This window comes from Pipistrellus kuhlii, unplaced genomic scaffold (genome assembly GCF_014108245.1).
Source record: "Pipistrellus kuhlii isolate mPipKuh1 unplaced genomic scaffold, mPipKuh1.p scaffold_m20_p_22, whole genome shotgun sequence".
In the NCBI taxonomy this organism is placed as follows: Eukaryota; Metazoa; Chordata; class Mammalia; order Chiroptera; family Vespertilionidae; genus Pipistrellus; species Pipistrellus kuhlii.
The window spans coordinates 9,382,407-9,407,536 of record NW_023425521.1 but is presented as its reverse complement, the minus strand read 5'-3'; the positions used below and the strand labels follow the sequence as shown (position 1 = coordinate 9,407,536).

General features: G+C 42.7%; 1 protein-coding gene across 3 annotated transcripts in view; it reads left to right on the top strand.

Moving 5' to 3' along the window:
* The window catches only part of ITGB3 (integrin subunit beta 3), a 50,570-nt gene extending 38,123 nt beyond the window's left edge, over positions 1-12,447 (top strand). For 2 of the 3 annotated variants that reach the window (XM_045586342.1, XM_036451105.2), the window contains 4 exons: positions 427-527; positions 2,467-2,586; positions 8,561-8,727; positions 10,749-12,447. In XM_045586342.1, the coding sequence (XP_045442298.1) occupies positions 427-527; positions 2,467-2,586; positions 8,561-8,727; positions 10,749-10,814 (454 nt within the window). In that variant the 3' untranslated portion in view covers positions 10,815-12,447. Of the gene's footprint in view, positions 1-426; positions 528-2,466; positions 2,587-8,464; positions 8,728-10,748 lie in introns of those variants that run through there. The other variant, XM_045586343.1, reaches the window with a different exon arrangement.
* Positions 12,448-25,130: the final 12,683 nt, after the last annotated feature.

Below are 25,130 nucleotides of genomic sequence, written 5' to 3'. Positions count from 1 at the left end.
GGGCCGCATGCTTAGAAGGGCCCTCACCGGGTTTAATGCACTGTCATGGACTTGAAATTCTTAGTAATTTTTGAGCAAGGGGCCTGACATTTTCATTTTGCACTGGGTCCCCAAACTATGTTGCTGGTTCTGACTTTAAGGCTCCCAAAAGTGCCATAGGGTTCACCCTCCCGTCATGGCCGTCAAGGCCTTGGATGGAGAAATGTAATGACGTTGCCTGGAGGCCTCTGCCTGCCAGGCCTTGAACTCCAGACTGACTCTCTGGGCCCCTGAAGGGTTTTACAAATGGTTCTGTTTGTGTGTGTGTTTTCTGAGCTGGAGCAGCTTCCTGGGTGTATGAAGGTCAGAGCCAGACTAAAACACTCTCGGGGTTGCTCCTAGCTTGCTTTAATCCCTGTGCCCTCTTTCCTCCTCCCCTTTCCTTAGGGAGTGTGTCGAGTGTAAGAAGTTCGACCGAGGAACCCTACACATGGAAAACACTTGCAACCGTTACTGTCGTGATGAGATTGAGTCTGTGAAGGAGCTTAGTAAGTTCAGTTTTTCTGATTTAATCTCAGAAACTACCCAACTCTCATCTGTGACATGGGGGAGTAATGTTGACCTCAGAGGCATGTCATGCAGGCCTGATGCACAGTAGACACTTCATGAAAGCTGACTCCAGAGTCCTCCTCACTTCTAATTTGTTCAGCAGATCCTCCCCTTTCTACTTCTAGGAACCCACATACTCAGCAAGATCCTGCAAATAGCTTTCCAAGCGTGCATAGATCAGGCAACCTATATCTCCTCAAGGAAAGGAGGAGAAAGCACCCTGATTTTACAGAGGAAGAAACGGAAGCACAGAGTGGGAGAGCAGTTACCCCCGACAGTCTTAGCTCAGTAGGCTAGGAAGCATTTACTAAGAAGTCAGGCGTTCAGCTTTGTTAGAGAAGAACCTTCACCCGTATGGATTTGTAGCCAAAATCATATCTGAAGCCTTTTTGGCTCTCTGGAGCCCCTGATAGAATAGACAACGTGGGGAGAAACTCTTGTTTGCAGCTCTTCTGGTTTGTACTTCACTTTGACCTAAAGACAATGATCTCTGCTGCTGTCAGCATATCTGCTGCTGTTTTCTGGGCCAGATAGCGTTGGGTGGGGCCAGGGAGATGGCGATCTCTCTGGAGATAGTCATCTCCCACGAAGGCAGGAAACAGGTTTTCAGTGAGAGCTACCGAGAGACACAGCCAATCAGTCAGCTTCTAGGCGCAGGTGTCATGGAAAAGGGTCAGATCTCTGGACCCTTTGGCAAACATCTGAAATGGGGCTGGAGTTAGGGTGATTTGGGGATTGAGGTTAGGGAGGAAGGGCTGCTCAGATATGAGATATTTTTGTTATCTAGACCAGATGGGTATTACAGGTTAGTTGATAAGTATTTCTACACCCTACCTGCCGTGATAATCATAAAAATAAATATTTGTATGAAAGTTTATAACTTATAAAAATTATAAAAAATATCTCTTCATGCACATAATCGTCATCTTTTCCCAACAACCTAGTAAAGTAGAACTCTAGGACTACTGTGATCTTCGTTTTGATGAGGAAATTGAATCTCGGGGAAGTTAAGTAACTTGCCTAAGCAAATTAGTGGTGGATTAAGATTAGAAATAAACCCTGAAATTCTTACTCTTTCCAACTGGTTCACTAAATTAAAGGCTTATTGAGTTGAAGTTTGTAGGCTGTGCTTTGAGACTCATACTAGTCACTTACTTGCTGTGTGACCTTGACACATTTGCATAATCTCATTGTGTGCCCTTTTTTACCCATCAGTTTCATCAGTGTAGGACTTGGTGCAGCTGGAAGAGGGTAACCCATAGTTTCACTGTCAGAATCACAGGCTTTAGAATGAGAAGGAATGAAACCTACAAAACATGATGGGAATCAGAGAAGAGAGGATGGCTCTGGATAGAAACACTGGGTCAGAAGCAGAAATGAAGGAACTCTGAGAGTTGAATGCACAAACTATTGAGAATCATTGAGCAAGCAGAGAAATGAAAGAGAACGGAACACCGCCCTTAACTTTATGCCATTTCATTTTCAACCACCTCTGTGAGGTGAGGGTATCATTTTCCTTTTATTTATGAAGAAAGAGGAATTCATGAGGTCAAGTAACTTACCCAAGGTCACACAACTGGTAAGTGGTAGAACCAAGCTTTGAATCAGATTGTGTAATACTATTATATCATGTTCCTTCCTGAGGAAGGACTGAGAACCAAAAAGGGGCGGTGAGGGACAAAGTACACAGACAGGGTCATTTGGAGGCAATTGCCAGGCACAACAGCCATCTCAAATCCAGGCACCTTGCCTAATATCAAGTGTAAGGTTTTTTGTTGCATAATTTCACAGAAATTCCATGAGTAGGGCTCGGAGATGAACCCATCTTCCAGAAATTGACCAATTTTTCTCATCCTCTCATCTTCCCCCCTCTTCCAGCGGACACTGGCAAGGATGCAGTGAATTGTACCTACAAGAATGAGGATGACTGTGTCATCAGATTCCAGTACTATGAAGACTCCAGTGGAAAGTCCATCCTGTATGTGGTTGAAGAGCCAGGTGAGTGAACCCCCAGCGCCCCTGGCCCTGCCCCCAGGGAGAGAAAGGACCATGTTAGGCAGTTATTTCATCTATCATTCCTCTGAAATGGAACAGCCAGGTGAAGCCTGACCTTACAAGTGATACGGTAGGGCCTGTCATTTGGGGATGGGGGATATTTAAATACAAATATTAGCAAGAAGGTGATTTTTGCCAAAACCGGTTTGGTTCAGAGGATAGAGCGTCAGCCTGCGGACTAAAGGGTCCCAGGTTCGATTCCAGTCAAGGGCATGTACCTGAATTGTGGGCACATCTCCAGTGGGGGGTGTGCAAGAGGCAGCTGAATGATGTTTCTCTCTTATGGATGTTTCTAACTCTATCCCTCTCTCTTCCTCTCTGTAAAAAAATCAATAAAATATATTTTTTGAAAAACTGATTTCCTAATTGATGAAACAGAAAAATAAGGTAGATGAAGAGAGGAAGAATGTAAATATGGATCCCATGATGGAACAAAATATATCATAGCTTTTTTTTTTTTTTTTTTTTGAGGTGATAATGTTAAGAAGTAAGGAATTTAAATTCTAGGACTTTTCTGTACAAGGCATCTGCTCTACTATTAGTTAAATGGTTGCCAAGAGCATCCAGCTTGCTGCTTCAGAGGAAGGCCTGATGGTTTGAGATGTTGACCTTACCAGATTTGAGTTATCAACCCAAGGCTTCCCTAAACACAAAAAATATAGTGTTTGCTTTCAAGGCCCTCTGGAAGCAGGTGGAACTCATGTCATCACATACAGACCGATCACAGATTTGTCACCATCCAGCACAGTAGATTTGCTTGCTTTTCCTTACCACCTTCCTCTTCTTCCTTTCCCTTAAGCGATTGATTAAGATATAAATCACTAGAAAATAGTTTTGAGTACTGATTATCAGGCACTGACTTGGCTAGGTGCTGGGAATATAACAGTAAATAAGGCAAATGCAGACATGGCACTCACGGACCATGAGGGAGACAGGCCTGTGAATCAGTAGTGAGGGATAAAGGCCATGGTATGGTGGGGAGTGGACAAAAACTCAATGGAGTGCCCTAGCCAATGTGGCTCATTGGCTAGGGCATTGTTGGCACACAGACTGAGGGGTCCTGGGTTCAGTTCTGGTCAAGGGCACGTATCTCCGTTGCAGGCTTGATCCCTGTCCCTGGTCGGAGTGGTGTGTGGGAGGCAGCCAATTAATGTGTCTCACATCAATGTTTCTCTCTGCTTTTCCCCCTCCCTTCCACTCTCTCTAAAAATCAATAGAAATATATCTCTGGGTGAGGATTAACAACAACAAAAAATAACTTAAGGGAGTGAAGGAACAATCTCCAATGGCAGAGGCTAAGTCACTTGGTCAGTTTACATTCTTTACAGCTGTAGCAAGTTCTTTAAATCATTCTTTTGACCGAGGCGTGCAAACTTCTTCTACAAAGGGCCAGATGTTAAAATATTTTTGGATTTGTGAGCCATGTGGTCTCTGCTGTGACTACTCGGCCACTGTAGCAGGAAAGCAGCCATAGGCAATATGTAAATGAAGGAATCTGGCTGTATTTACAAAACCAGGTGGCAACCAGCACTTTGTTTGCGGGCCAGTTTGCTGACACCTGCTTTACAGCGGTGGTTATGAAACTTCTGTATTTTTTCTTGTTAAAAATAAATAAATCCATAGTCCCGAGCCCTGACATATTTTCACAAAATTTTGCCTCTGTGCTCTTCATTAATGCTCTTGGTAATTGTGATGTACCCCAATGTTTTGACGTGATAATGCTTTATTTTTTTATTTTTTAAAATATATTTTATTGACTTTTCACAGAGAGGAAGAGAAAGATAGAGAGTTAGAAACATCGATGAGAGAGAATCATCGATCAGCCGCCTCTTGCACACCCCCTACTGGGGATGTGCCCACAACCAAGGTACATGCCCTTGCCCGGAATCGAACCCAGGACCTTTCAGTCCGCAGGCTGACGCTCTATCCACTGAGCCAAACCGGTCCCGGCTGACGGATAATGCTTTAGACACATTACTTGCCCCAGTGAGCCTTCTCAGGCCTCCTCTAGCCTCATTCTGCTGACCAGGTTTAGCGCTCCTGTTTGATTCTCATAGCATCCTGTTTCCCTTGAAAGACCTTCATCACACGAATTGCTTCTTCAATCACCTGTCTCTCTCAGTAGATTATAAACACCATACACACGGGAACTGTCTTATCAATTGTTATATACCCATACTTGGCTCAGTCATCTACAGAGACGATAATAAATGGCTTGTGAATAAATCAATAGGACTAGTTATTCCTAGGAGCAAGCAGGCTTATACACATCTTGATATCTGTTAGGACAGCTTTGGGGGTGAAAGTGGGCAAAGGGCTGCTACATCAATGTCAGCCAGCTTGTTGCTGTCACCATGAGTACAGGAGAGCATGGTGCCCCATCTGTGATATTGTTCATCTGCTTTTTCCAGAGCTCTCACCCTTCATAAGGGAAAGGGAAGAGAAAGAAAGGGCATCACCTTAGTTTTATTTAGTGACTCAAGGGAAAGCTGACATGGGGAAGGGGAGAGAGAAGTCTGGGTGAGTACCTGTGGAGAGCAGATGTGGATTATTTGGACGTGGTGGTCTCACACTTTCCCATCCACCTGTGTTAAACCATTTTACAGTTTTCTACACCCACCTTATCGGTACCTTTGCCCCGTCTCATTTCAAAAGGATGGTATGTTCTTGCTTTTTTTTTTTTTTTTTTTTTGCTTTTATACCCAGCTATTTTCACGAATTTATTTATCTAACTCTGGATATATAATCTTGAAGATTAATTCATCTCTTTGCTACAATAATCCTTGCTATTGCTTCAAAATCTTTTGGCTGGGTATTCTGAGACTACTACCTTCTACCTGGAATTGTGGAAAATGAAGATGCTGACAATCCAGGATGGTCCAAATAACCCCTGGGGGGGAGGGAGTAACTTTTCTGACTTTATTGACAGTAGGCCTCTCCCTCCACATTAGGAGATAGGACCCAGACTCAGACTTCCTGTCTTATTGCCTTAAAATTCCAAATTCTGCCTCTCTCTCCTCTCACCCAACCCGAACCATTTTCAGGGGCTCTGGCTTTGAGGTGAATGTAGCATTCTGCTGGAGTATAGGAGGAGATTATTTTAGTTCTCTTCCCTAACTCATGCCCTTGCGGAGGCTCTCTTTGAAAGACGGAGCCACTGCAGGGTAGGAGAGAGAGAATGCCAAAGGGCTTGGCATTGACTAAGTGGTATTAGGCCTTAGCTGAGCCCTCGTTGCTCCTGGATAGGATTGCCTGATAACATACAGTATGTCATTGCAATATTTAGTACATACGTATGCTAAAAGGTTATGAATGCAAATTTAATTGGATTTCCTATACTTTTGTCAAATCTGCTAACCCTACCCAGTCTTTCCTGACCCCACACTGCGTCCTCATCACTGTGGCTGGAAGGACTCTCCAGTGACCCAACATATATCCTCCTGGCGTTCTACTTGTCCTGCCCATATTGACATACAGAACTGAAGAGGTCTCACCTTGGGATTGGGGGGACTTGGCCCTCCCTCAGTCTTCCAGAGGATTCGTAATTGTTTTTTCCCAGAAGAACTCAGCCTTTCCCCGCTGGGAACTCAGACACTGGGACCTCACAGCTTCTCTCCAGGCGCTCCTTTAATTACAGGCAGGGTGTAATTTGGTGGCTTGGGAGAATGCCCGCTTGGGTTTGTGGTGGTGGTTGTTTTTGGGCAGTGTGTGGTGAATACAGGGTGCATGTTTAGAGAGGAAGGTGGGAGACGGTGTGGAAAGTGGGTGTGGCCTCCTCTCCAGACCCATCAATAGGCATATATGCAAACACTTAATTACATGACACCTGCGAAGTTGCTGGAGTGAGGTCACCCACCAGACACTTGCGGTTTATGGGCAGCAGAGCTCTGCTGAGCCTACTTATCCTGGCCCTCAGAGTGGGTGACGCACCTCTGTCTGTGTTGGCTGTTGACTGGGGTTGAAGAGGAAGTCGGCTCTCAATAGGGTTAGGATTTTAGATGACTACGTATTTTGGGAAGGAACCCAAAATATTGTCTCGGTTGGCGGGCCACCTGGTCTCTTAAGTATACTGGAAAAGGTCATCAGGTTCCCAGCCCTTGGGGATGTAAATATTTGAACTAGGGCAGCAAACTCAAATACTTACAGGAGCTAAGTAAATAAACTAGTGAAAACAGCCAGGTATAACAAGAATACCACCGATAATGGTAGCTGGTGTTGACTGCACACTAATGCTATGCCAGGCATTGTTCTGAGTTCTTTAAATTCCTTAATTATTCCTCATGGCAAGTTTTCAAAGTCAGTGCTGCTACTTTCTCCATTTTAAGATGGTAAAACAGGAAACAGATACCCAGAAAGGTTAATTTATCAAAGGTCACATAGCAATGTAAGTGGTAAACCAGGATTCAAACCCACGCAGTCTGGTTCCAGAGCCCACATGGTGTAGCACAGATTCAATGACAAGCCATACTTTGCTACTGTTTAGCGGGGAAAAGAGTGAGTGGTGAGGACTGTGGCCAACATGTCCCATCTAAAAGAGGCAATTGTGCCTGGCAAATGTGGCTCAGCGGTTGAGTGTCAACCCATGAACCAGGAAGTCATGGTTTGATTCCCGATCAGGGCATATGACCAGGTTGCAGGCTCAGTTCCCAGTAAGGGGCATACAGGAGGCAGCCTATTGATTATTCTCTCTCTTCATTGATATTTCTCTTCCTCTCTCCCTCTCTCTTCCTCTTTCTGAAATCAATAACAACATATTTAAATCAGATAAATAAATAAAAGGGGCAGCTGCTCCTCAGCCCTCGCCAGTTGCTGCCCTGTAAAAATATAGGTTCAGTGTTTCTAGATCATTGGATTCTTTAAAAGAAGAATCTGAAATTTCAAGGGGAAATTCCTGATTATCCAATGTTGCTTTTAAAATAAATGTTTAATAAATACTGTGTGAACCCACATGGAATAGACTAGACTCTTAACAGGCTCACGCCTGATTTAAACCACTCAACACATAATTACTGTCCTAAAGGTTGTTCCCTCTCCTTTTAAGTAGTAATTGAGCCCAGCCAGGGTGGCTAAATGGTTGAGCATTGACCCATGAACCCAGGAGATCCCGATTGGATTCCCGGTCAGGGCACATGTCCAGGTTGTAGCTTAATTCCCAGTGTGAGGCATGCAGGAGGCAGCCAATCAATGATTCTCTCATTGTTGTTTCTATCTCTCTCCCTCTCCCTTCCTCTCTGAAGTCAATAATATATATTACAGCCGAAACCGGTTTGGCTCAGTGGTAGAGCGTCGGACTGCGGACTGGAAGGTCCCAGGTTCGATTCTGGTCAAGGGCATGTACCTGAGTTGCGGGCACATCCCCAGTAAGGGGTGTGCAAGAGGCAGCTGGTCGATGTTTCTCTCTCATCGACATTTCTAGCTCTCTATATCTCTCCCTTCCTCTCTGTAAAAAAATCAATAAAATACATTATATATATATATATATATATATATATATATATATATATATATATATATATAACATATTAATTGATTTTTGGGGCTGGGGGCAAGTCCTGTTTCCTTTAGAGAATTTTCTAGTTCTTTATTACTTTGTCAAGAAGATCTTATTTGGCCCTAGCTAATTTAGCTCAATGAATAGAGCATCAGCCTGCAGACTGAAGGGTCTTGGGTTCAGTTCCAGTCTAGGGCACATGCCCAGGTTGCTGGCTTGATCCCCAATAGGTGGCATGCAGGAGGCAGCTGATCAATGATTCTCTCATCATTGATGTTTTATCTCTCTCTCCCTTTTCCTTCCTCTCTGAAATCAAGAAGAAAAAAAAAGACGAATAAGATCTTTAAAAGAAGATCTTACTTGTAGCCAGTTCAAGTGATTCCTGCTCCAATCACAAACACCCTGCTCTGTGCTCTCTCCTGACAGAGTGTCCCAAGGGCCCTGACATCCTGGTGGTGCTGCTGTCAGTGATGGGGGCCATTCTGCTCATTGGCCTTGCTACTCTGCTCATCTGGAAGCTCCTCATCACCATCCATGATCGGAAGGAGTTTGCAAAATTTGAGGAAGAACGAGCCAGAGCAAAATGGGACACGGTAAGAGACGTGGGCTTGATTTTCTTAAGCTGTTGGCTTGGAGCCTGAGGTGGTCAGAGCAGATTGCCTATGGTGGCCAGGTTCATCTAGTAGTTTTCCATTTAGCCTCTTATCTGGAAACTGGGAGATGGTCTAACTGTTCTACTGTCCTTACACCTCCTGGAAATCACCTGATTCTCTCTCTACCACCACAGGCCACATCAGTGAGTACTGACTGAGCACAGATAGGGCCCGACTCTGCTGTGAACACTATGAAGAGATGAAAAGGAAACCATCTCCAATGGAGGGAGACAGGACAAACTTAAGAATCCTACACGGAGAACATGGCATATACTGTATATAGAATATATACTAACACATTATATACTAATAAGGTTTAACATGTGAAACACGAACAGGAAAAAAAATTTAAATAGCTAACATTTACTGAGAAGTTATCACGTACCAAGAACTGGTACATGAATTGACTTATTTCATCCTATAACAACTCTATGTAACAGGCAACATTAAAAAAATATATATTTTATTGGCCGAAGCCGGTTTGGCTTAGTGGTAGAGCGTCGGCCTGTGGACTGAGAGGTCCCAGGTTCGATTCTGGTCAAGGGCATGTACATTGGTTGCGGGCACATTCCCGGTAGGGGGTGTGCAAAAGGCAGCTGGTCGATGTTTCTCTCTCATCAACGTTTCTAGCTCTCTCTCTCTCTCTTCCTCTCTGTAAAAAATCAATAAAATATATATTTAAAAAAATATATATATATTATGGATTTTTTACAGAGAGGAAGGGATAGAGATAGAGAGTTAGAAGCATTGATGAGAGAGAAACATCGACCAGCTGCCTCCTACACACTCCCCACCGGGGATGTGCCCGTAACCAAGGTACATGCTCTTGACCGGAATCGAACCTGGGACCTTTTGAGTCTGTAGGCTGACGCTCTGTCCACTGAGCCAAACCGGTTTCGGCAACAGGCAACATTTTTATACTCATATGTAGATAAGGAAACTGAGTACAGAGAAGTGGGAGGGAACTAGGTTATCCTTTTTTGGGTCAATTGCTTAGGAATAGTAGCAGGATGTCATCCCATCTTATTCTTTTCTGTTTTCTCAAATGATGATGATAGCTTCTAAATCAGACTCCACTTCTGTGCTTTCTGCAGTTTATCTTCATTGAATCCAAACAAGCACTTTTTGAGAACCTTCCATATACTTAATTAAAGTGAATTATCCTTTGGCTCGCCTTCATTTCAGCTTTTTTTCTGCCATTTGATTTCCTGACTGTCCGAATTTAGGCTGTAAGTTTGTTCCCATTGGATGAGGACCTCAGGCCTTTGTACCCCAGGATCCCAAGAAACTGAGATGTTTCTGTCCAGAAAATGTAGAAATCCTGAGCCCCCGAGGCACGTGAGAATGTGTTGTGCTTCTCGAAGCTGCCACTAAGGGCCACCAGACCTTATGGCATTTGTCACTTTTCACTAGAAAGTAATTTGGGAAATCTAGTGAGAGTCTTTCTTTTTCCTGATAACACGACAGTTTGTAGGTAGTGCTTGAAGGGATAAGATGAGAACATATTCAGAATTATCTGTGCAAAAGCTTTCCTCTGTGTTCCAAACACCACTTTCTACATCTTTCTTCCCTACCTACATCCCCAGCATGGTCACAATAAAGGAAAAAGGGCAAAAGAGAGAGTGTTGGAGAGAGGGAGGAACTGATGGTTCAAAGCTATCCTGAAATGTTTGGAATCACCAAAAAGGAATGGGATGAATTTAACCTCTTAGAAATAGTGCAGAATAGCATTCCATTCTCTCTCTCCCTCTCTCTCCCTCTCTCCTTCTCTCCCTCTCTCCCTCTCTCTCTCTCTCCATTCCCATCTTCAGAGTGAATGTGTGGTACAGTGAGCATTAAGCTGTTCACCGATGGTGTATCCCAGAGAAGGGTGTCTTGGGCAAATTTCAGAGGAAAGTAAGCCTTGAGGACAGGGTGGAATTGAAGACTCACTGTAAGACCCTCTTCTATTCTCTCCACAGGCCAACAACCCACTGTATAAAGAGGCCACCTCCACCTTCACCAACATCACCTACCGGGGCACTTAATGACAAGCAGTCGTCCTCAGACCACTAGCGGAGTGTTCCAGGACTGTGGGCCTCTCTGCCATCATGTTTACAGGGGACAGTGTCTGTGGCGCGGGGTTGGGGACTTGCAGTGAGGTGGGGTGGGAGAATGTGTATGCGTGGCAGTGCGGGTCTCTGTGCGTTAGTGTATGTGAGTAGGTTGCGTGTGGGGGAATGTGTAATTTAAAACGTGTGGGTGTCCCCGAGAAGCGGAGCTCCTCAGCCTTTGTCCTCAGAACGCCTCCTTCAGGGATTCCTCCTGCTTCACCTGAGGGTGACCTACGGAGCTGAGCAGATGCTCTTCATTACCTCAGAGAGAAGCCAGCCTTCCTTCTCGGGCCCTTCTCCCTGAAGAACAGGCCTCTCGTTCCAGAGAACGGGACTTTGATTCCACCCTGGGGTTATGGTTCTTGGGCCTGACTCTCAGCAGCTATGGCAGGAACTGTTCCCCTGTCTCCTTTCCCCTCCCTCAGGCTGAAGGAGAATTCGAGGGCAGAGCCGAATCATCAGAGCTGCCTGTGCCTTTTGCTATCGCCTCAGTCCAGCATGATTCTCTCAGTAGGGGAGTCCTGGCTACCGAATTCTTGGATCTATTGGGAGAAAGGATGGCAGGGCCATCCAGGGGTCATGCATGGCCTGGGGAATGTGCCAGGGTCCCGCAGTTCAAAATGACCCTCTTGATTTGTCCCACTGGCAGCTCCATCCTAGAGGCTCATTTAGAAGTGTTTCACCCTTGGACCAGCACTGCCTCTTACCTCCTACTTCCACGTTCTCACTGCTGTAGATGTTTGCTGCATACTGGGACTTCCGTGACCAAAAGCTTTTCCTCCCAGAAAGGGTGCTATGGTTAGAGCCAGCGGTCTGGCCCACCCTCAGGCCTTCTGCCCTTGTCCAAAGCACTTCCACACACCCTGCCCTGTGCTTTTATGTGCCAAATCCATCCGCCGGGCTGATCGCCTTTACCTACCTCTGGGGAGTCATTCCCACGGGTCTCTGAGTCTGTGCTGGGCATACGTGCCAGGGTGAAATGCTGGGCCAGTTGAATCCGCGTGTGTGGCCTATTCTCCCTCGGGCTGGGCAACCTCATTTTAACTCAGTCGTTAATCTGAGAGGTCACAGTGCAATTTTCTTTTTTTCTTTCTTCTCATCGGGGCACCTGAAACCACGATGAGGCTTAAACTAAAGGAACATGTATATAAACACACTTGTATTATATTTGTAATTTTATTTGATGACAAGGAAGGAGAGTATAAAAAAAACCACATAGACTTGGGCTGGATACAGACAGCACCACGTGGCACCACTCAGAGCGAGTCACCACCCAGTTGGGGGATCTGTAAAGGCTTTCTTATCCCGGAAGCCTGTGGGGATGGACTCACAGGCATGCTGGACCTTTCCTGAGGAGGAGGGAAACGGGTAACAGCAATAGCATTGCTCCATTGGTGTTTACATGGTGTTTACCAGCCGCTCAGTCCCCAAGAAAAAGGGGAAGATCTATTAATAGTGATCTGATGATCAGAAAACCTAAGACCTGGCCTCAGTATGGCTGTTAAGGAATCTATAACCTTAATTAAGGCAAGTCACTCTGTTCTCCCTGAGGCTCAGTTTTCTAGTTTGAAAAACGATGGGTTTGGACCAGTCAGTTTAGAAGGTATCTGTTAGTGTCAGAATTCTAAGATGTCGGGACTTCCTTTGAGATCAAACTCACCATGAAGATTCTGTGGGATGCTCATTGCGTTTATTGTTTTCTTTGGGAAAGAGACCTGGCTTTGGCAAGAGCAGATGTCTTTCCCCATCACGTTACTCAATGAAAAGCCTCACTCTATCCTGTCTTGGAGCCTCTTCTCCAACTCTTGTTAGCTGTTACATGTCCTGACACTGTAGTCTTTAAGCTCCACTTAGTTCCTACTTCTTAGTTCACTTTGCACACATTTGCACCCACATATTAGGGAAGAGGCATCCATAAGAAGCAGCTGAAACGGATGGTTTGTATCCAGGTGTTAACCTTGAGAATAAGCCCTGGAATTAGGAATGGGGAAAATGACTGCGCCCTGTCTGAACCACGGATTACCCTTTACTGTAGGGGATGGTAACATGGTGGAGGGATAAGTGAAGGATGGGTAAGGAATCCAAGAAGTTTAGAACCTAACTGTAACCTTCAGCTATGGAGACAAGAGTCCATCAGAGCATTAGTAGATTTTCTTTAGGTAAGATGACATATAAAGAAACTATATCAAAGGAGAAAGAATAGCTATCCAATTGACTAAAACCATGGTCGGCAAACTGCGGCTCGCGAGCCACACGCGGCTCTTTGGCCCCTTGAGTGTGGCTCTTCCTCAAAATACCACAACCTGGGCGAGTCTGTTTTGAAGAAGTGGTGTTAGAAGAAGTTTAAGTTTAAAAAATTTGGCTCTCGAAAGAAATTTCAGTCGTCGTATTGTTGATATTTGGCTCTGTTGACTAATGAGATTGCCGACCACTGGACTAAAACATCCATGGGAATCTTGTGTGAGCTTCTAGAATGAGGCTCATAGGCCTTGAAACCAGCACTGTTTGTCTATTTCTGCGGGAACCTGTCGTATGTTTAGGAGAGAGCATATAGCAGCGAGTTTTGGACTCAAGTGGGGTGAACACCTCAATAGTGTTTTGGAATCAAACAACAGCACAAAAAGGCCATTCTTGCTCCGCTCTTTTGGAGATATTTCAGGGTCAGTTTCAGGGTCTGTGGACAGTAACGGGAAACTTTGAACATTCCTGACAAGGTGTCACGTAAGGTATCAGTTCTTTATCATTCCTAGTCCACCCATGATTTCAAGATACTTCTCTCCATTAAGTATTTCTGGTCAAAGTGACTTACGTGCTCTCCTGACTTCCTCACCACCTCCTCTGTTTGAGTTGTGCAACAATGAATTAAATGTGTTTTCCAAAAAGAAGTGGCCTAAGGCTCCCCCGTGCTTCCTGTGTTGTTATTTCTGTTTCCTTTGGGTGAAAATAATGATTATTTTAGAACAAGCATGTTTCCAAATGCAACAGAATGATTACTACTGAAACTACAGTTAGCTTCAGAACCTAGAGCTTTTCTTTAGACTTTAATAACATTGTCAAAACGAGTAGGCTATTCCTGTTCTAAGAGTTACTTTTTTTTTCTAGTTGGGGATTTTTAGGAACTTGCGTATCCTCAATAGAATAGTCTGTCACTTTAGGTTCTGTTTACAGGAAGCATGAACTGGTAAAATAAGGCTTAATGGTAAATTATTTACAGGACCATTTAAATGCCCTTTTATTTACTGCAGTGGGTCTCAAAATGTGCTCCCAGGAACGTCAGCATCAGTATTACCAAGAACTTGTTAGGAATGAAAATTCACAGGCCTCACCCCAGAACCACTGAATCAGAAAATCTGGGAGTGAACCCAGCATTTTGTGTTTTAATAAGCCCTCTTGGTGATTCTGTTAAACGCTCAAGTTTGAGAATCACCGATTTAAGGATTCATGTCCCTATTGTTCTGGCCTAGAAAGGAATTTCCAGTAAGTCAGTCAGCAAGTTACTAAAAGATTAAGAACATACCTTGGCTGATAGATTAAGAAAACCAAATACTTAGTCACAAAAATGAAAATCCAGTTTCCAAGTTAAGTGATCAGAGGCTCTTGGGTTCACTCAGCCACAAATTCCCATGAAAAATTAAAAGAGGGAGGGAGGGAGGGAGGGAGGGAGGGAGGGAGGGAGGGAGAGAGAGAGAGAGAGAGAGAGAGAGAGAGAGAGGAGAGAGAGATCAGAATCACAGGGAGGGAAGGGCAGCTAACAAAGTACTTCGCAGGCATCTAAGAAAACCTTTTATGCCGAAGTCGGTTTGGCTCAGTGGTAGAGCGTCAGTCTGCGGACTGAAGGGTTCCAGGTTTGATTCCGGTCAAGGGCATGTACATTGATTGCGGGCACATCCCCGGTGGGGGGTGTGCAGGAGGCAGCTGGTCGATGTTTCTCTCTCATCGACGTTTCTAGGTCTCTGTCTCCCTCCCTCCCTCTCTGTAAAAAATCAATAAAATATATTAAAAAAAAGAAAAAAGAGAAAGAAAACCTTTTATGTGTACCAAGCTGAAGCAAGAAAATACTCTCACAACAGGTATTCATGGGAGATGGGGTTGAAATCTTCATCGTTAACATTGTCATCCAATAGGATGCCAAAATAAGACTTTAAAATATGCAAGTTCACTTTTTGCCATTTAAAATGCATTGAGCAATTAAATGGGATTGAAACAGACTCCCATAACATAATTGCTGCCTTTGAGTCTTACATTCCTTACAATGTAAATTTTTAAAACCCAATAGAGTGCATGGCATAAAAAGATTATGTGAGCATAGATTGAGTCCTTTTATGATGACATTTTTTAAGACCCACTGTTTTATTTACATTTTAGTAACTGGTGACTAAATGTCTGGATGAAAATGGAGGGCCTTATGTGAAAACTAACTGAAAAGCTATATGTGAAATCATATTTGTAATCCCTTAACTCTTAGTTTTTGTAGTCTGACTCCAGAGTAACAGCCATATAATAACCACTGGGATCAATTACAAAAAGGTTGTCTCAGAATTTTAGTGCACTCATTTTTCATACTGATGTGAGGAAGAAATAGCAAATAAGCCATTTAGGCCCTGAACAGTGTTGCTAAGTGTTTAGAGGATTGGCCTGCACACCAAAGGGTCTGGGGTTTGATTCTGGTCAAAGGCATGTACCTGGGTTTCAGGTTTGATCCTTGGCTCTGGTTTGGGCGCATGCAGGAGGCAACCAATCGATGTGTCTCTCTCACATCAATGTTTCTCTCTCTATTTCTCTCTCACTCCTATCCACTCTCTCTAAAAACCAATGGGAAAAAATTGTGTAAGGATTAACAAACAAACAAAAAAGTCATTTAGTATTTGTCCTGGTTTCGGGCTCAAGCCCCAATAGGAGGTGTGCAGGAGGCAGCCAATCAATGATTCTCTCTCATCATTGATGTTTCTCTCTCTTTCCCTCCCCCTTCCTCTTTGAAATAAAAAACCTATACACAATAAATGCTTGTGATCAAGGTTAACCATATTGGTAAATAAAAAAATTAAATCCACTTAATGAGAATGGCTTCTATGTGAAAGGAAAATTATAGGTCAGGAAACATGATTGTGTTCCAAGAAGCTGCTGTCATAATGATGTCACTCGAACCTCTTGCATAGAGGAAACATTTTCATCAGTTGTGTATTTTCTGACAAGATAGCAAAGAATCTACACAGAATGCAAGTATATAGGAAGCATCATTTAGGATATCTAAGAGCCTTTAAAAGGCAAAACCTCCATTGGTGTCCCTGAAAAGAACTTTGTAAGGAAAAAGTTTCACCATTCATTGTGTTTTACCTAATAGTTGGCTTTTCCCGTGACTCATACACAATTGGGATTATTCTTTGGCAAGGCCAGGCTAATGGTGTGTAATATCATTGGTGGTCAGTGGAAATACTTTGTTGAGAAAGGAAAAATGTTGCCAAAACCGGTTTGGCTCAGTGGATAGAGCATCAGCCTGAGGACTGAAAGGTCCCAGGTTCGATTCTGGTCAAAGGCTTATACCTTGGTTGCGGGCACATCCCCAGTAGGAGGTGTGTAGGAGGCAGCTGATCAATGTTCCTCTCTCATCGATGTTTCTAGCTCTCTATCCCTCTCCCTTCCTCTCTGTAAAAAATCAATAAAATATATATTAAAGAAAAAAGAAAGGAAAAATGTTGATGGATGTATGCTGGACTTTTCCTGACCCTTATACTCACCCATTGTGTCCCCATATATGTTTTCCCCTTCTCACATAATATTAAAACTCCTACTTTTTAGTCGGGCACGTAGCTGATCAGAATAAATACTATGTTTTCACCCTGGCCTGTTTGGTTCGGTGGTTGAGCATTGACCTATGAACCAAGAGGTCATGGTTCAATTCCAAGGCACATGCCCAAGGTTGTGGGCTCAGTCCCCAATTGGGGACATGCAGGAGGCAGCCGATCAATGAATCTCTCTCATCATTGATGTTTCTTTCCCTCTCCATTCCTCTCAAAATCAGTAAACATATATTTCTTTGAAAGTACTAAAGAATGCCTACAAAGTAGCATCATTGAAGGAATTAACTATTGTAACATTTATTGGGAGCATATACAATTTTTAATTATCACAATCCTGGAAGAATGAGAAAATTGAGACTGGGAGAGCATAAGTAATTTGCCCCACTGCATTCATTACATAAATAGGATTTGAACTTGGATAGATCTGTCTATAAAGCCCATGCTATTTACCACAATGTAAATAATGGAGAGCTTAGGTTGGATCAATTCATGTGAACAAATTACCTACATGTTTTTAAAGAAAAGATACTTTAAATTGTGGGCTTTTGGAAGAAAATATTTTCAAAACACTCTTTGCTTGACAGAGCATTTACAACTCTAGTAAATCTTGCAAATGATTAACTTCACCAAATCAGCTTTACACAACCTTTTAACGACATCATAATTAGGGAAAGCCAGAAAAATCACACACGCTTTGTCTTTTACTAGTATCATTCATTTGCAGGAAGCAAGAAAAGAGAATTTGATTAAAAACAAACAGAAAACCCCTTAGTCTGTCTCCCAAAAATAAGGATTAGTCTTCTGAAGCTTGGAACAAATGTCAGCAAAGCAATGGGACAAAGGACTTCAAGCTGCTGCTCACTTTTGAGCAGAAGAACCAAGAAGGATGGAATGGTTTAGAAACAGAGGAAGGTGGAAAGTATTCAAAGATGGACAAGACGAGGCCTAGCCGGTTTGGTTCAGTGGATAGAGCAGCAGCCTGTAGACTGAAGGGTCCCTGGTTCAATTCCGGTCAAGTGCACCCATTGTGTCCCTATATATGTCCACATATATGGCCGGGTTTCCGCCTTGATTCCCCAGTAGGGAACGTGGAGGAGGCAGCCAATCAATGATTCTCTTTTATCATTGATGTTTATATCTCTCCCTCTCCCTTTCTCTTTGAAAAAAAAAAAAAAAAAAAAAAAAAATATATATATATATATATATATATATATATATATATATATATATTTCAAAGATGTACAAGAAGTAATATTGAAATGGGGCCAAACTAGGACGAATCTGAGCTCCAGAGAATGAATAGGGCTGTGTGAAGAATAGGGAGCACGAAGGATGGAGGGCGCAATGGAGGCCCAGGCACGGGAAGAAAAGCACGCAGAGAGAAGCCCGCCACTAGAGTTGAGATCACAGATCCTTAAAAGATGGCGCAGACCAGCGCGGACCCAACGCATCCCATCCGGCTGCCCAGTCTGTGCAGAGCTGAGCTCAGGCTCCGGCCCAGGAGCTCCTTGCCGAGGTGCTCAGTGGGCGGGGCCTCAGCTGGGTCATGTGACCGGGGCGGGGCCTCCTCTGGTCAGGTGACGGGGGTGGGGCATCCCTGAGCGGAGGCGCGTGAAGGCAGCAGAGCTGGGAGCTGAGGGACGGGAGGTGAGGACCAGCAGGCGCCTGGGAACTGGGTTTGGGACGCTGTTGGCTCCGAGGGAGGATGGAGAGTGGGAGAGAAGGAGGGAACCCGGGGAGCCCAAGGGCCCGAAAGTGGGGCTTTCAGGGGACAGAGGTGGGGAGGCCAGATTGGCAAGGCGAAGGGAAGGAAGAGCTTCCGAGGCCAAGGGAGGCTAATGCAACTTGGTGCGAGGGAGAACGTAGAACGTTTAGGAAGGAGAGAGAAGGTTCCATAAAGGGCCCCAGGTGACTGAGTCGGAGACAGAGTCAGACAGTCAGGGTCCCAGTGAGGGACCACGGGCGGATCCAGCGTCTTTCACCTGTGGTGGTAGCTCTAGGAGGGAGGGATCGCCACTCCTTGGGTAGCCACTTAGGCCGGAGGGAGAGAGCACAGAGGGAAAGACAGACAGAGAAACTTCAATGTGAGAGAAACTCATTGATTGGTTGCCTCCTACACAAGCCCTCACCAAGGCCCAGGCCAGGGAGGAGCTTGCACCAGAATTGAACCCAGGACCCTTTGGTCCGCAGGTGAAGGCTCTATCCACTGAACCAAAATAGGCTCTATCCGCTGAGTTAAACTGGCTAGGGCAAGAGGTTGGTAATTTTTAAAAAAATACATTTTATTAATTTTTCACAGAGAGGAAGGGAGAGGATAGAGAGCTAGAAACATCAATGAGAGAGAAACATCGACCAGCTGCCTCCTGCACACCCCCCACCGGGGATATGCCCACAACCAATGTATTATACATGCCCTTGACCAGAGTTGAACCTGTTATCTTTCAGTCTGCAGACCGATGCTCTATCCCAGTGTTTTTCAACCTTTTTTGGGCAAAGGCACACTTGTTTCATGAAAAAAATCACGAGGCACACCACCATTAGAAAATGTTAAAAAATTTAACTCTGTGCCTATATTGACTATATATAAAGTAATTCTCTTGAATAGGAATCAAATAAACACAAAGAAAGTATTTTATAATTACTTTATTATGAAATATTAAGTAAACCAAATAGTGAAAAATTATAAAATTCTTGTCTTGTCTGCACCTACGGCACACCAGGCAACATCTCGCGGCACACTCGTGTGCCGCGGAACAGCGGTTGAAAAACGCTGCTCTATCCACTGAGCCAAACTGGTCTCAGTGAGGTTGGTAAGTTTTTAAAAATCAGTAGTGTGCTCTTTATGGAGCAAGCAGGAGAATGAAATGGGAAAAGCACAGAAGCAGATGAAATCTATAATAATAAAAGCGTAGTGTGCTAATTAGACCGGCTGTCCTTCTGGAGGACCTTCCGGACAAAGCCAGGGCTGCGAGGGAAGCCTGGTTCCTGGGTGCCTGCTGACAGGAGTAGGAAGGCCTACTCTTGCACGAATTTCACGCATTGGGCCTCTAGTGGTATTGTAATAATGATTTTCAATGGTGGGTTCACAGGGCTTTGGTGGTTATCGAGCTTCATAACTAATATAGTTTGCAAGTATTCTTTCTATGTTTCAAATATACATTGTAAAGAATAAGGAAATGTATTGCTTTAGAAAATTCCATATTCCTGTTAAGGAGTATAAATCTTCACTAACTCTAACATTCCCATAGAATTTTTCAAGGAATCTCTCTCTCTCTCTCTCTCTCTCTCTCTCTCTCTCTCTCTCTCTCTCTCTCTCTCTCTCTCTCTCTCTCTCTTTTTTTTTTACAGTCTCCAAAAAATTGGCCTATATAAACTCCTCAAAGTTTCTTGGGCCAAAGTTTCTTGGGACAAATTTGGTCAAAGTATTTAATGGTTTTAATAGTAATATAGTGCCCCTTGAAGTAAACTCCAAGTTCCTTGGAAATAGGGAATATGCTGTGCCTTATCTCACACAGCGCATTAGTTTTTTGTTGTTGTTCAGTGAGGTAGGCAAAGGACTAAGGTTATCAAAAAAGTTCATCATACCGCCTAGCCAGAGTGGCTCAGTGGTTGAGCATTGACCTATGAACCAGAAGGTCACAGTTTGATCCTGGTCAGGGCACATGTCCTAGTTGTGGGCTCAGTCCCCAATGGGGGTGGTGTAGGAAGCAACCAATCAATGATTCTCTCTCATTGATATTTCTATCTCCCTCTCCCTTCCTCTTTGAAACAATAAAAAAAATTTTTAAATAATCATATGTACATAAAACCTTTATATGTGGCCTTAGAAAAATTTTAACATTGGGTTATTATAGGAATTCTATATACTCAAGACATTTTCTAGGTATAAAATGCTTTTTAAAATATTTAATGCCATCTAGTGACTAAACCTGAGTATGCATATGCAGAATTTCTGGTTTCAGCTATTTGTATTTTCCCCCATCTTCCAATTTTTTCAATAACATTTATTGAGCCTTGACCATACCAGGTTTTATGTTAAACTGTAAGTGTGCTAAGATGACAAATGCAGTCTTTGCCACTAAGTAGCTCACCATAAGAAATGTAAGGATCTTAGGTGAATACTGTATTGACTCTGTAAATCCTCATATTTTTATAGTGATTTGATCCAAACTATACCAATAATTTCCCATTATTCTGCCTCATTAACTAGAGTTTTTCTTTATGTATAAGTACATTTAGAAGGTAGTTTATTGTTACTGTAGCAAGTTTCAAATCTTACTTTTTCTAATAATTAGAAAGAAGCAAATAAAAACTATAATGAGGTATCCCCTCATACCAGTCAGAATGGCAACTATCAATAAATCAACAAACAACAAATGCTGGCGAGGATGTGGAGAGAAGAGAACCCCAGTGCACTGTTGGTGGGAATGCAGACCGGTGCAGCCACAGTGGAAAATTGTATGGAGTTTCCTTAAAATATTAAAAAATGGAACTGCTTTTTGAACCGGTAATCAAAAGGGCATATATCCTAAGAATCTCAAAACACCAATCAGAAAGCATATATGCACCCCAATGTTCATAGCAGCATTATTTACAATAGCCATGATCTGGAAACATGGAAAAAGACTTAACTGTAAGATGTGAAACCATAAAAGTTTTAGAAGAAACCATAGGCACCAAAATCTCAGACATCTCTTGTAGCAATATGTTTACCAGTACATCTCCCAGGACAGTGGAAACAAGGGACAAAATAAACAAATGGGACTACATTAAAACAAAAAGCTTCTGCACTGCAAAAGAAACCATCAACAAAATAACGAGAGCTCACTACGTTGGAGAACATATTTGCCAATGAAACATCTGAAAAGAGGTTAATCTCCAAAATATATAGGGAACTCATACAACTTAAAGTAGACAATCCAATTAAAAAAAATTGGGCAAATGATACCTCCAGCCAAAACCAGTTTGGCTCAGTGGATAGTGCACATGTGTCAAACACAAGGCCCGCGGGCCAAACCCGTCCCGCCAGGCCTTGCAATGTGGCCCGCACCAGGCTGTCATCATTGCACTCTGCTGCGTTTCCATCACAATGACAGTTTATGACTGTTCAGTAAACCATTCGGCCCGCGATTTAGGCTGGATTTTAGATTTTGGCCCCTTCTCTGATTGAGTTCGACACCCCTAGGATAGAGCGTCGGCCTGAGGACTGAAAGGTCCCAGGTTCGATTCAGGTCAAGGGCACCCAGTAGGGGGTGTGCAAGAGGCAGCTGATTGATGATTCTCTCTTACCAATGTTTCTAACTCTCTCTCCCTCTCTCTTCCTCTCTGTAAAAAATCAATAAAATATATATATTTTTAAAAAATACCTCCAAAGTGAACCTACAGAAAGCCAAGAGACATATGAAAAAAATGCTCAAAGTCATTAATCATACAAGAGATGCAAATCAAAACGACAGTGAGATATTACCTCACACCTGCCAGAATGGCTATCATCAGCAAATCAATAAACAAGTGTTGGTGAGGATGTGGAGAAAAAGGAACCCTATTACACTGCTGCTGGTGGGAATGTAAACTGGTGCAGTCACTGTGGAAAACAGTATGGGGTTTTCTAGAAAAAATAAAAATGGAAGTGCCATTTGACCCAGTGATCCCACTTGTAGGAATATATCCTAAGCGACCCAAAACATTGATCAGAAAGAATATATGCACTCCTGTGTGAGATTCTCCTCTCATTAAGGCTCATATATCTTTAACTGCAAGGATGAACTAGACATTACCTAAGATTGGATTTTCAGAATTCACAAATTATAAACAACATTGAGACATAATCTTTTCCCATAGAACTTCTTTTTCTTGTTTAATAAAAAGTACTGCAGCCCTGGCTGATATTGCTAAGTGTAGAGCATCAGCCTACACACTGGAAGGTTGTGAGTTCAATTCCCATTTGAGGGTACATATGTACCTGGGTTGCAGGTTCCATCCCTGTCCTGGGTCAGGCACATAAGGGAGGTAACCAATCAATATCTCTTCTCACATCGATGCTTCTTTCCTCTCTCCCATTCCCCCACTTCCCACTCTCTCTAAAATCAGTGGGAAAAATATCCTTACTCCTCAAGTGAAAAAACATGTGAGAAAAATAAAATAACATGAAAAAGTACTATGTAAGAGCCTAATCCTAGACAGTCTGCCCATCTAATTCACTTCTTAGACAATGAGCCTAGGCAATTCTTTGATGAGGTTGAATTAATTCCCATAGAAAGCAGATATATTCATCCAAAATCTCTACTTAGATATCTTCAGGATTCCTCAGTACTAATGAAGTCCAGATTTCCTTAGCTCCATGGTCTGCAAACTGCAGCTCATGAGCCACATGCGGCTCTTTGGCCCCTTGAGTGTGGTTCTTCCACAAAATACCATGGCCTGGGTGAGTCTATTTTGAAGAAGTGGCGTTAGAAAAGTTTAAAAATTTTGGCTCTCAAAAGCCATTTCAATCGTCGTACTGTTGATATTTGGCTCTGTTGACTAATGAGTTTGCCGACCACTGCCTTAGCTCAACAATCAAGATGTACACATGTCTACAAAACCAAGTTAAATAAGTTACATGCTTGGTAGAAGAGACTAGAAAAAAATGACAGGGATTGTGGCAATCTTAAATCTTAAATTCGATTTAAAGGGGTGACAGTTGCTTTTCCCACCAATTATTGCTAAGCAGGAATGTGGGCCCTATGTTTTCTAATCTTTGGATTTTTTTCACGAAAAGTCATAGTTAATTTAGGCATATGTTCACTTACGAAATTCAAAAGCTTTTTAGAAGATGTATAAGCCAAATTAAACTTGTGTGGGGATGAAATTTGTCATCTCTGTACTAATAACCAACCCTAAACCAATATACTTAATCTTTTTTGCTCCCACTATCTTCATGTAATCCCATGCTCTAATGTGGTTGAATTGTTCCTTGTCTCCTAATCTATGCTTACTCTACATGCTTTTGCTCTTCTTTCATTCTAGAGTATTCTTCCCTCAGAGCTACATACTACATATAAAATTTTACTTCTCCCTACACATAAGACCTAAAACTATAAAACTTCAAAGCAAACATAGGAGAAAAGCTTTATGACATTGGATTTGGCAGTGATTTTTTATTTTTTATTTTTTTTATTTTTATTTTTTTAAATATATTTTATTGATTTTTTTACAGAGAAGAAGGGAGAGAGACAAAGAGCTAGAAATGTCGATGAGAGAGAAACATCAACCAGCTGCCTCTTGCACACCCCCTACCGGGGATGTGCCCGCAACCAATGTACATGCCCTTGACCGGAACTGAACCTGGGACCTTTCAGTCCACAAACTGACGCTCTACCACTGAGCCAAACCGGTTTCGGCATGGCAGTGATTTTTTAGATGGCACCAACTGCACAGGCAATAAAAGTAAAAATAGATAAATTGGACTACATAAAAATCTAAAACTGTGCATCAAAGAACATAGACAACAGAATGAAAAGGCAACCTATAGAATGGAAGAAAATATTTGCAAATCACATATCTGATTACAGGTCAATATCCAGAATATATAAAGAACTATACCTCAACAACAACAATAAAAAGCTATTGAAAAGTGGGCAAAAGACATGAATAGACATTTTTCCTCAGGAGATATACAAATAGCCAACAATCATGTGAAAAGATACTCAGCATCACTAATCATTAGGTACATGCAAACCCAACCACACTGAGGTATCACCTCACACCCATCAACATGGCTACTATAAAAAACAAAACACACTCCTAGTTCCTGTGCTGGGGATTTACAATACCCTGAGATATATTAGATCTTCAATATTAAAGCTTCTGATTAAAGCAATCATAATCCTTTCTTTAATTGCTCTTTTTAAAGTTCTCTTTCCAATAATACTATAAACTACAAACCAATAAGAGTTTGATTTTTTTGGTCCCTCTTCCTAGGCTTAATCAATGAAATTGTTCTTAATCACCATTCAAACAAGGTGTTGGGTAAAATTTTTACCTGAACAATTTTCAACTCACTAATGTTTAATGTGAAAATATATTAATACAGTAATTTTTTTTAATTCGTCTTCTCAAATCCCAATGGTGTCAACATTCTGATTTTGTCATTTATACCCACACATACCTCAAGGGTGCTGAGTGAACCACATTGAAAACACAGTTGCTCTAAAGCTAGAAGGAGTTTGTGGGTCATTCTCACCCTGAGCTTGTGCCTGAGAAGTGAATGAGGTCACAGTTGTATGATGGAACAAACCCTTTATGGGATTCTTGGACTGAAGCCCAGAAGTGGTAAGTAGCATGTTCTAAAAATAGGTAAATATATGAATTTTGTGGGAATCTACACAGTCCTTTTTTTTTTAAAGTATAATCTCTATGAGATGTTTGAAAATAATTTTTTAAAGGAATGATAATTTTGAGCCATGAGGAT